The 12,034-nt window shown below is 42.9% G+C and overlaps 1 protein-coding gene across 4 annotated transcripts in view; it reads right to left on the bottom strand.

Moving 5' to 3' along the window:
- TUB (TUB bipartite transcription factor) overlaps window positions 1-12,034 on the bottom strand; it is a 79,288-nt gene that overhangs the window by 54,859 nt on the left and 12,395 nt on the right. For all 4 annotated transcript variants that reach the window (XM_069091159.1, XM_069091161.1, XM_069091162.1 and 1 more), the window contains exons 2-3: window positions 3,625-3,676; window positions 2,886-3,048 (exon numbers count right to left, since the gene is read on the bottom strand). In XM_069091159.1, the coding sequence (XP_068947260.1) occupies window positions 2,886-3,048; window positions 3,625-3,676 (215 nt within the window). The remainder of the gene's footprint in view (window positions 1-2,885; window positions 3,049-3,624; window positions 3,677-12,034) is intronic.

Below are 12,034 nucleotides of genomic sequence, written 5' to 3'. Positions count from 1 at the left end.
CTCTCTCTCTCTCTCTCTCTCTCTCTCTCTCTCTCTCTCTCTCTCTCAATGCTCTTAACTTCAACAAAGCAACAGCAATAAAAATGTCACTTATACCTTTCAATCTTTCATCTTCCTGCCCAAGGTTTCTTTATCCCTAGAGATTCTTTTCAGGTTACTTCTAGTACTCTCCTGCATCCCCATATAATCAACAGAAGGATGGGTAGCAATCATGAGGACTAATGCATTTTGGAAGGTTCTCAATCATGTCCTAAGTACAGACCCTTGCAAGACAGCACACCTCCTGATGGAACCTTTTAAGACTGAAATATAGTTGCATGAAATATAGTTTGTGTCCCTCAGCACAGAGCAATGCCTCCTCTTTTTATGGGTAGGAACAGATGTTCTCACTTCTGTTGGTACCCAGAGTTTCTTCTCATCACTCTATGGAGCAGCAGAAGCAACTACTTCTTTAATAGATCCAGAATCACCATCTATGGGATACCCTTTAATGCTAGTCAGCTGGGATGCTATACTTGTAGCTCCAGGACCCAGTAAACCTCTACCCTCAAAATCCTAGGGCTCTATAACAGAAATACCCTATAATAATTTTTTGTTTTGTCTAGACTGTGACTTCACTGGAGTAGGGAAAGTCCAGTGAGGAAATTATCTCTATAAATGCAGATTACCAAATGCTCTGCAACTTGTAATCGGAGGTCAATGAGAGATTAACTTGCTTGCCTAGGGTCACCCAACCAGGATGAGTCAGAGATGGGACTTGAACATTTAGTCTTCTCGACTCTGAGCCTGACTCTATAGTCACTATAACACTCTTTCTAAAATAACAATGTCTATTTATATAGAATTTTAAATTGTACAAAGCACCTTATGCACATCATTTTATTTGATCCTCACAACAGCCTTGTAGATTAAGTACTAGAGATACTATTATTTTTAGGTTAACTCAAAGAAACTTGGCCCTGAGGCTAAGGATCTTATAATCCTTAACAACAGAACAATGTTAGCACAACAGGAAAGGTAATGCAGCTAAATCATACAACAAGAAACATCCAGCCCAAATAAATATTGCTATACAGTAGAGGGTGACAGAGTTAAAAGTCAAGAGAAATCTAGGGTCAAATCTTGGCTCTGATACTTACAAGTTTTGTGAACATTGGGCAAATCACTTAAGCTGTCTCTGAATTTCAATTTTCTTCTGGGTAAAACAATTCTCAAAATGCCTCCCTCAAAGATTTGTTGGAAGGTTGCCACGTGTCACTTTATAAATATTGAAGTCCTATACAAATATATATTATTGTTGATTTTTTTTGGGCTTTTAATGCTGCTACTTTGGTCACAGGACTACTGAGAAAACCAAATGTATATGAAGCATTTAAAAATCCATAGTGTTACGTAAAGTTAATTTATTATTATTTTTCTTCAAGAAGGTAGGAAGAAAAGCACTGAATTCCATATGGTGTATGTACACTGGAGTGGGTGAAAAATGTATCCCCCAAGCTCAATAGCTATACTTGTTTTTTCACTGTTCCTGTGGTTTTCCATGATCTTTCTCTACTCTGCTAACATTCAGATCCTATAACTCTAAAGTTCCTGTAAGCCTGAGCAGAATTAGCCCAAGGAACCCAACTACCCATAATACTGGGCATAAAAGGTGAGGAATTCAGAAAACACAAAGATGTACGTGAACTGATTCAGAGAAAAGAAAGTAGAACAGTAGAATATAATATGTAATAAATATGATGATATAAATGAAGACATTAAATTAGCTATATTGACTCCATATGGCTGATGCTAAAAGTTGCAGAGCAACTTTTTTTTATCTCTTCTTTGTTAAGAAATGCAAACTCTATGGTGCAGCTAGGTGGCGCAGTGAGTAGAGCACTGGCTCTGGAGTCAGGAGGACCTGAGTTCAAATCCAGACTCAGATACTTAATACAAAGAAATTAGCCATGTGACCTTGGGCAAGTCACTTAACCCCAATTGCCCTCCAAAAAGCAACAACAAAAAAAAAAAAATGCAAACTCTAAATATGGAATATTATGTGTTCTCTCATTTTACATTTAGGTGGCTCAGTGGATAGAAGGTGGAACTTGGGAGTCAGGAAGACCTGAGTTCAAATTTAATTTCCAATACTAATTTTGCTGTGGGATCCTGGGGAAAGCCATTTAACCTTAAAATAAGGAGTAAAAATAGCACCTACTTCATAGGTATTGTGATGAATAAATGAGATAATATATGTAAAGTACTTTGCAAACCTTAAGAACCTATATAAATGCTGGCTATCATTATTAATTATTATAATATTATTATAATATAATTTATTATCTATGATTATATTATAATATTATAATTAACAATAATTACTATATCAAATGAGTTTGCCACGGTGATGGTAGTAGTGGTGGTGGTGGTGGTGGTAATAAGTGTCTAGGGTGGGCTTGTACAATTTAAGGCATTTCTAAAGGGGGACTAAACACAGATTAGAAGCAATTAATGGCACACTAGGTGGAGTCCTGGGCCTGGAGTCAAGAAGACCTGAGTTCCAATCTAACCTCAGAGACTTACTAGCTGTGTGATGCTGGGCAAGACACTTCTGTTTGCCTCAATTTCCTCAACTGTGAAATGGGGGTGATAACAGCACCTACTTTCCAGGATTATTGTGAGGATCAAATGAAATAATATTTGTGAAGTGCATAGAACACAGCAGGCACTTAATAAATGTTTATTCCCTTCCTTTCCTCGAAACCCAACAGGAGGTCATGCTGGGCTCCTATCACCCTGGTTCCTGTAATCCTGTCCCACTATAATCCCACACCCAGCAATACTGGCCCCAGTAACCCGTTGGCTCTGGCCCCAGGGAGCCATGCTAAAGCCTTCCTGAATACCGTTGTAGCTGGTGCTACTGTTGCTGTTCAGGTAGGACTCCACCAGTGGGGCCTGCTCCTCAGACTGCCGCGCACGGCGTGTTCTGGCACGGCTGTCTGGGTTGGATTGTACCATCAGAGGCTCCTGGCGCTTCTTCTTTTGTTTCTGCTCCAGCAAAGCCCTCTAAAGACACAAAGCAAGGACAAGGAGGTGTTGAGGGGATGTGCCTCAAAGCTTCCCAGCTATTCCCCACTCCATCTAAGGACCTGAGACCGCTGGATTTCAGAGGCTCTTATCTCCATCTCAGACTTGGAACTCAAGGACCATATCCCCCTCTTGGACAAGGGTCTCCTTGAGGTCTATCTCATAAAAGGGCACCCCAAGGGCTGAGCTAGTTCTTCCCCACATCCTTATAGCTCCCCTAAAACCAGGCTGTGTCTATACCTCTGACCTGGGGTTCCCTCAGGGCTAAGATGTCTTCCCCTACCCCTTAGATTGAGGGTGGGGGGCAGTTCTAGAGCCAGGCAATGTCTTCTCCCTCAAACTAGGTTTTCCCTAAGGCCTGGTTTGTGTCTTCCCTTCAGCTCACGTTCCTATTCACGACCTGATCTGATGGAGACATATCCCCAACCTGCAAGAGTTCCAAATCACAAGGTTCAGTCCCTCCAGGACTACAGAAATCTATGATGCTCATCTCAGTGGGCAATGGACTACTTTCCCATCTCCCCAGAGCCAGATCAACCCTCTCCTCCCACTCACCTGCCTCTCAAGTTTCTGCTGCCGTAGGGTGTTTCCTTCATCGTCCAAAACACTGCAAAGAAAGAGGCAGGGAGTCAAGTCAGGCCTGGAAGAGGGCTCAATATCTAAGGCAGAACTCAACTTCTTCAAAAGGCCAACTTAGGAAGGATCATCCCACAGCTAGGCCTCCCAAGGGACCAAGGCTTTAAGGTCATAAGACCCCAAAGGCACCTAACAAACTCCCTAGGGAACATTCCTGGAGGGGTAAATAGAGCTAGGGCCTCAGTCCCTGGGAAGGACATACACAGCACTTTCATCAAGGGGGAGGATGCATGTGTAGTGAGGGTATGTGGGAAGGGGTGTCAACCAAGACACTGAATAAGAGTGGTACCCAAAAGATTGACATGCTAGAAGGATGTGCTGTATCTAACAAGATGAGGTTTAATAGGTAGGTACAAAAGTAAAATCTTATTCCTAGGTTCAAAAAGCAAAACACAGAAGAACAAGGTCATGTGAAAAAAAAGATTCAACACTGCAACATGGCAACCAAAAAAAAGGCATCTTCAGCTGCTTTAATAAGGCCAGAGCATCCAGAAGGAGGGAGGTGACAGTTCCTATTGTCCTCTGCCTTAATCACACGTTTTAAGTAATGCATCTAGTTGTGAGCACCACATTTTTAGGAAGGACATAGATAAACTGGAGGATGTCCTGAGACTGAGATCGAGACTGGAAGAAGACAGAAATCCTGTTGTGTGGGGACTGACCTGCTGAAGATGTCTAGCCCAGAACATGAGGGTGCACATTATGGGGGCATACGATGGCTGTCTTCAAGTAAGGCTGCAATGCAGAAGGATCCGACTGGCTCTTCTTGGTCCCATGAGACAGGACAAGAACCAACAGGTCGGAAAAACAAGTTTCTGCTTCCTAACAATAAAAGCTGTCAGACTGAGCTGCTTCAGGGGGTGGAAATCAGCTTTCCATCACTGGCAACATTCGCTCTAGATGCCTAGATGGCCACTAGTAGAAAGGATTTATGTTTCAGGTCGGCTGACTTCTGAGGTCCCTGGGATTCTGTGATACACAGGCTGGGTATAGGGGCTCATTCCTTTGGTCTTTTCCTGGTTCATGACACCCAAGAAGCGTTGGTCCTCGATGCTTTGTTATGGAAAGAGTCGAATTTCTAAAGCCAGTTTCCTGCCTGATTGGTGATTCCCCTTTGCAGCAGCCCTGAGAGGCACTTACCCTGCCCCTGCTCGAACAATTCTAGACCCAGAGAACTATTTCACAAAGCCACTCATTCTATTTTCAGGCAGCTCTGATTACGAAGTTCTCCCAAATGTCAAGTGGAAATCTATTTCCTTGCTACTTCTAGCCATCACTCCCAAGATGAACAAAGCTAATCCCTATCATGCATATCAGTCTCCCAAATACTAGAAAGGAGCTATCATGCCCACTCTACCCCAACCCTAAGTCTTCTCCTTTCTGAGGCCAAACATCTGAAGTTGCTTCAACCAATTGTCACGTGGCACCATCCTGGTCACGCTCCCCTGGGTGTACTCCAGTTTGTCAAGGCCCTCCTAAAATGTGGTTCCCAGAACTGAAAGTGATGTGATCCAATAAAGGCAGAAGACAACAGAGCTGTCACCTGTCATGCCCCTACTCGTGTAGTCTTGGGGCTCAGCAGTTTCGTTGCTTTGTTTTGGGACTTTTTGCTGCTTTGTCATACGTATTGAATCATATACGATTCACGCTGACTTTGCAGTCTGCTAAAACACCAAGTTTAAAAAAAAGTACTTTTCCAGCCATGCCCCTATATCATATCATTTTTTTTATTCTAAGCCAGGGGCTTTACATTCATCCTTATTAAATGCCATCTTATCAATCCCACTGCTCTAGCCTACTGAAATATATTTGGAGGTAAATTCTTGCAGGTATTGGCTTATCCCATCCCATTTTATGGAAGGCTGAAAAGTATGGGTAAGCATGTGTAGTGGCAACCACACTGGCATATGCAGGATGGCTGCTAGCACAGGTTCTTGGATCTGCTTCACTAGGAAAGAGAGTTTTTCAAGGGGTCATTTTTTTATTTTTTAAATAAATTTTTTTACATTCATTAGTTCAGGGGAAAAATCAGCATCCTGAACTTCAGAGAAAATACAAAGAAAATACAAGCAGAGAAATAAAGACCAACAGACAAGGCTGTCTGAGAAACTAGCACAGATCAAGAGACAGATCCAACTGTCTGACCAAGGCAATACATACATAGTTACCAGAGAGAGAAGCATCAATATCTGGGTTTTTCAAAGCTGGGGGTGGGGGGGGGGGGCTCCTTAACAGCTACCCAGCATCTCGTCTGGCCAAATCACAAGAACATTCTTCCAGTGAGTGAGCTTCAAAGCAAAATACTAACCTCAGAGTATATATACCCTTTTTAGAGCCAGAAGGCATCACAACCCTCATGACTCAGTGCCTAATTAAAAATTAACAAAAGGTGTGAAAGCAAGCCTCCCCTAAGCAAGCTTCCCTTAATGGGCTTCAGGTGAGGCCTATTAATGGGCAGGGAAGATCTTATATCCCATTAAAATTACACTATGCTATCTATACTTTCAACTAACCAAGTTAAGAGTTCTTAACCTTTTTTGTCATGGACTCCTAGGGCAGTCTGGTGAAGCCTATGGACACCTTCCCAGAATAACAGATTGTTCACCTACATTCATAATAGAAGGAACTGCATATTTTCAATTAGAGGTCAGTGACAAAAATGGGAATTTTTCCCCCATCAAATTTTACAAACCCCCTGAAATCTATCCATGGACCTCTAAGGGGTTTGTGGACCTCAGATTAAGAACCTCTGGTCTAAGTCATAATAAAAACATTAAACAAAATAGAATCCGGGAAAGAACCAGTACTCCCCTACAGACAATTCCAAGTTGAAATATATTCATTAAAATAACTGCTCTGGCATTTCACCAATTCTAAAACTAAATGTACTTTCCTAGAGTTCATATCTTTGCATCTTGGCCACAAGAAAATCATGAGCAATTTTTATTAAATAGGCTGGAGTCAGATTATGGAGAGCCATGAATGCCAAGATATGAACCTTGGACCATATTCAATAGACAATAAATAGCCACATAAGGATTATGAATGGCATAGTGACATGATTAGAGCTGTGGGAATCATCAACTGGAGGTCAAAGTTGAAACCAGATAAGTCAGATAAGAAGCAAATGCAATTTTTAAGGGAGAAAAGTAATGACTTAATTCTTGATCAACCCATTCTGGTTCTCACTGATGACCAGTTCGACTTCTGAAGTGCTCATATATCATTTATTTACTAATCTGTTCTAGAATTTTCCCTGAGGTTGATGTCAAGCTCACTAGTCTTTAGAGTTTGCAGAATTCATCTTCTCCTCCTTTTTGAAAATCAGCAAAACTTCGCCCAAGTACAGTTCTGAGACACCATAGTTTACTCACTCTTCATTCAAGATCATGGATCAAAAATCACATCTGCAGGTTCTTTCAGTTCCCTGGAACATCGCATACCCTAGAGACTTTGACTCAATACAATTGGGTCCTGGATTTTCATTTACACATTTTTTTTCCAATTCTTTCCACAGTAGGAATGTCAATTTTTGTTAACAAAAATGGAAGCAAAATTAAAGGTGGTAAGATCTGTTTTCTCTTGGTTGTCCTTGAATGTTGTCCCACATCCCCTCAGCAGAGGGCTTCTCCCTTCTATTCCATTCTTCTGACTCCCAATAGAGCTAAAAATTCCCTTACAGTTGACATTAGCAACAGTAAATGGCTGCCCAAACCTCAGATCACCCTGCCTTTAAGACTTCCTGACATGATTATGATGTGTCCTAGACCCTTAGTCTTCTTCCTTGGTAATCTACCCTCCCCCACCTCACTTCTTTTTTATGTTTCTTGTCTTGTCTTCAAATATCAGAGAGCTCCTTATGCAACCACATCAGTCTTTTCAATCTCTTCCTTTTTTTCAATCTTAACTGAATTGTTAGTCCACTGGAATGAATTATTGTTAATTAATTATTGGAAGCCTCTCTTCCTTCTTTAATATTCTTTCCTTTCAGAATCTCAGGCCATATTTATCTCTGAACATTTAGAAAATCACTCACCTATAGTCTAGGATAGGAATATTACAATTTTCTCTTTGATCATTAGGATGCTCCAGGTCAAGAGGTGACCAGAAGGAAGTTCACAAGAGATTTTTGTCAAATAGGTAGGTTGGAGGTTCCCTGACAGAGTGGTGATTTGAATGAATAAATGTCAGCCTGAAGTTGTCTTTAGGAGAGTATTGCAAATCTCTGTCCTGAGTCCTGTTCTAGTCAACATTTATTATAATTACTTTAAGATGATGTGGTCAATTTCTTAGCATTTTCATTTCATAGACCAGTTACTTTATGAACTTTAAGAATGAGCCAGGACAAATGAGGCCCCCAGTAAATATATTCCCTGCTCTACCTCCAGGAAGAAGAAAAAGAGGGGCACCCAACCCACGGAAGAACTCAGGACCCAATGTAGGAGAGCACCAGACTTCCCTGATAGATCTACTTGTTGCCCCTCACTGCAACCCAGCCCAGCATCTGAAACCAGATAAAGGAGCCACAGGCTAGGGAGATACATAAACTCCTGCCAGCACGGAGTAGCACCTACCTCCAGCTCAAAGGCGCACAGCCTCTCCATGACAAGGTATCTGCTCAGATCCAGGACAACATCTAGCTCCTGCTAGACAAGAAGACAGCAGTTCTCTGCCAATTTATAAAGCCCCATAACAATGAGCACCTTCCCATGCTTCTGTTCACCTGCCACACTCTCTTGGGGAGAAGTCTTTCATCTGCTCACCCAGAGTAAGCAACAATTTACACCAGGAGGCAGGAACAGGTTTGGCTGGGAAACATCACTTCTTCATTCTCAGCCGGCTGGGAAACTGAATGTCCTTAGCAGAATCATGTGTTTTAAGTTGGAAGGGACCTTAGAAGTCATTTACTTCAACTCCTTCATTTTACAGATGAGAAAACTGAGGGTCCCAGGTGTTAAGTGGCCACACAGCTAAGACCCAGAAGAGCTGAAATTTGAACTCAGATCTCTGGACTCCCAATTCTTTTTCACTGTGATCCCTGCTTCCCATGGGGTATCCCAAGGCTGTGCTAAATAGTGACCTCTAGACCCTACACAGCTGATGGAAAGAGAACAGGCCAGAAACCTAGGTTCTACTCCAAACTCTACCCCTAATTCATAACATGACTTCAATTGAGGCAAATCACTCCCCTTTTCTGAGCTTCCTTTTCTCTCAAATAGAAAGGGGTAGACTAAAAGCCCTCTAATACCTCACAGTCAGAACAAATTCTTTGAGGACTCATCCTCTGAGTTACAAGCAGTCAGACTTTGGCTCAAGCTAGGGTTAAAGAATGTCATGGTTAGGGCAGGTGAGTGAGCCGGGAATGCTTACCAAGTGACAATCTGGAACCTACTTGTCTAAACGACTTTAAACCCAGGAGAGAATATCACCTTCCTGGCCTGGGTTAGAGACAGTAATGGCAGCAGAAGGAGGGAGACAGATGGGATAACCTCGAGAACAGGCAGATTGTTGAACTAAATTCCCCGAAGAAGTGGCCCATTCCTTCCCAGGATAGGTTAGTACATGACTCAAGTCAGCCTCCAAGTCAAAGAAGCATGGTGCCCCCACTACCTCCCTGCTCCTCCCCCTTGCCTCAGACTGGAGGCCTGAAAGCTTCCCTCCCACCACATCAGGCTGTGTGTGGGCACAGCCACAGCCTCAGGCAGCAAGAGGGCTAATTCATTTTGCCTCTTCATAACTTTGGCATAATTGAATCGAACACAGGTCCTGGCCTGCTGTACATCCCCAGGGGGGTAGGGGGAGGGAAGCTGTGTGCCCAAGCTGCAGTGTTATCAACGAAGCTCCCTGCTGAGTGCACAGTTCCCATTACCAACAAATGGTTATTCAAAAGAGAGCTGTATTTTATTTTAAATGGCACTCAAATAAAATTTCAAAGGCCAAGGTCAAATGGCCATGCACCAAGATGAAACAATAGATGAGGGGATCTGAGCTCCAGAAATCTCATCTCATATCAAGCCATATCTACCAAGATGTGATCATGGCTCCAGATACTTTAGGGTCTTGGATACCCAAAAGGCCTTGAGCCAATGAGCCACCCCCAGACTAGAACTCAGAAGACCTAAGTTCTCACCCTGCAGACAGAAGAAAATTGATTTGAGGAGAACTGGATCTGAGATCAAATTCCAGTTCTGATACTTATCAGTATATTTACCAGGTCAAGCACTTGAACTGCCTGTACCTGTTTCCTCATATGCAAAATGAGGCTAAAGATATCTGAAATCTTTATTTCACTGAGTTATTGTGAAAAAGGGGCTTTGAAGACTTTAAAGATAGAGATAGACAGATAGGTAGATAGATAAATGGATAGATAGATATAAACATATTTAGACACACACACACATAAAATTTTTGTCTTCATTCTGTTCTTGACTCACTGGATGACCTAACATCACTTTCTCCCCATTAAACCTCAGTTTCTTCCCACTATAAAATGGAGGCGATAACCCCTGCCCTGATTGCCTTATAGGATTTGTTGTGAAGAAAATGCCTTATAAATTTTAAAGGAACATAAACTATTACCATCTGAAATCCGAGAACACTTTAGAAACCATATAGCATGATTTGTCAGCATAAGGGAAAATGTTTTTACTCTTTTGTCTTCCTGGATACCTGCTGGGAATGACATCCATCAAGAGCCATGTTCATCCTTCTCTTGGTGTCTGGTCTGACCATTCTATTTGCCACACAGATGACAAGAGACAGCCCCTGTCCAGAGCCAAAAGGCACCCAAATATTACATGTATGACAAGGAAGGGCTTGGTCACCCGAGGAATGGACAATGCAGAGGCAGTTGCTCTCAAAAATGGCGATATCACCCATGACACAGGGTCACTTTGCTACCTGAGCCATCAGGCCACACTGCACTGACTCACAGTGACATCTCATCTGACTTAATGAGCCACAAGTCACAGCTCCCACTGCCTGGGCTCTCAGCTACACTGTCGGCTTCCATCAGGTCATTTCACGTCACTGAGTAGATGGACAGTCTGTGCCACCCCATTCACTCCATGGTGACACCTTCCGTCTGCCCAATCTGTGCTCTAGGACCTGGGCCAAGTTGCCAAAACCACTTTCCACAATCCTGGTATCCTCTAAGCTTTCACTCAACAAGCCCAGAAAGAAGGCACTGGCCAAAAGGCAGACAGAACAGATAGGAAAGTCATTTTAAATAGCTGTAGGGCTGTGAGACAGAGAAGGTTCTGCTTGGCCCCAGAGGGCAGAGCTAGGTATGATGTATGGGTGGTAGGTAGCAATGGCAGCAGCACTGGTAAAGGGAAGGCTACAGATAAATGTTCTCCTAGCAACAGTCCTGTGACCAGGGTGACCATTATCAGCCCTATCTGACAGAGAAGGAAACTGACCCTCAGAGAGAAGTGACTCACCCCAAGGTGAAGGCTAGTAAAGGGGCAGCTAGCCCATGAGCCCAGGCCATATTGGACAAGTGCTCTCTGAACAGAGTACTTTGTAAACCTTACAGTGCTATATCAATGTGAGTTATTACTAATGTTGTTATTAAGGAGGCAGCTAGAGTGCTGGATTTGACATCAAGAAGACCCAAGGCCAAACTCTGCTCCTGATGCAGACTAGCCGTGTGCCCAGCTCATTCAATAATAATAGCTAGCATTTATAGAGCACATTAAGGTTTGCAAAGCACTCTGCATACATTTTCTAAGTCTAAGTTTCTACAGTCTATAACAAGGGGTTAACAACAGCATTGGCTTCATGGGGTTGTTGTGAGAATCAAATGAGGGAAGAGAAGATGATAATGTGAATGGTGCAACACCAGATAAGAACTGTCCAAAAATGGGACTGGCCTCTCTAGGGAAGAAGTTAGTTCCCTGTCCCTAACAAAGCTCGAGCAGGAGCTGGGGGAACACCTGTCAAGGATGTTCCTGCACCCACTGGCTGGGAGATGGGTGCTGGATTGGAGTAGATTCTAAGGTTCCTTCTGGCTGGGAGGTTGCAGGATCCTTTCCTGCCTCTCCTTGACCTAGGTGTAAAAGCGTAATTCACCTGATTAGCCAACAGACCAAATCTTCTACTTGGATACTGCCTTCAGAGGAAGAGGGCAGGTGCGAATGTGTTAAGGTCTGTGTATCTCTTTCTGTCTCTCTCTGCCTTTGTGTCTATCTATCTTTCCCATTCTCTCTCCCCTTCTTCCTCTCTCCCCCCTCTTATTTTCTCCCCCACCCCTTTTCTGTTTCTGTTTGTCTCTCCCATTTCTCTCTCTCTCTCTCTCTCTCTCTCTCTCTCTCTCTCTCTCTCTCTC

Source organism: Petaurus breviceps, unplaced genomic scaffold, assembly GCF_028583685.1.
Source record: "Petaurus breviceps papuanus isolate PSGF00001 unplaced genomic scaffold, PetGlider_PUasm1.0 188, whole genome shotgun sequence".
NCBI classification, from domain to species: Eukaryota; Metazoa; Chordata; class Mammalia; order Diprotodontia; family Petauridae; genus Petaurus; species Petaurus breviceps.
Note: the sequence above shows the minus strand (reverse complement) of the source record. Positions and strands in the feature narration are given on the sequence as shown.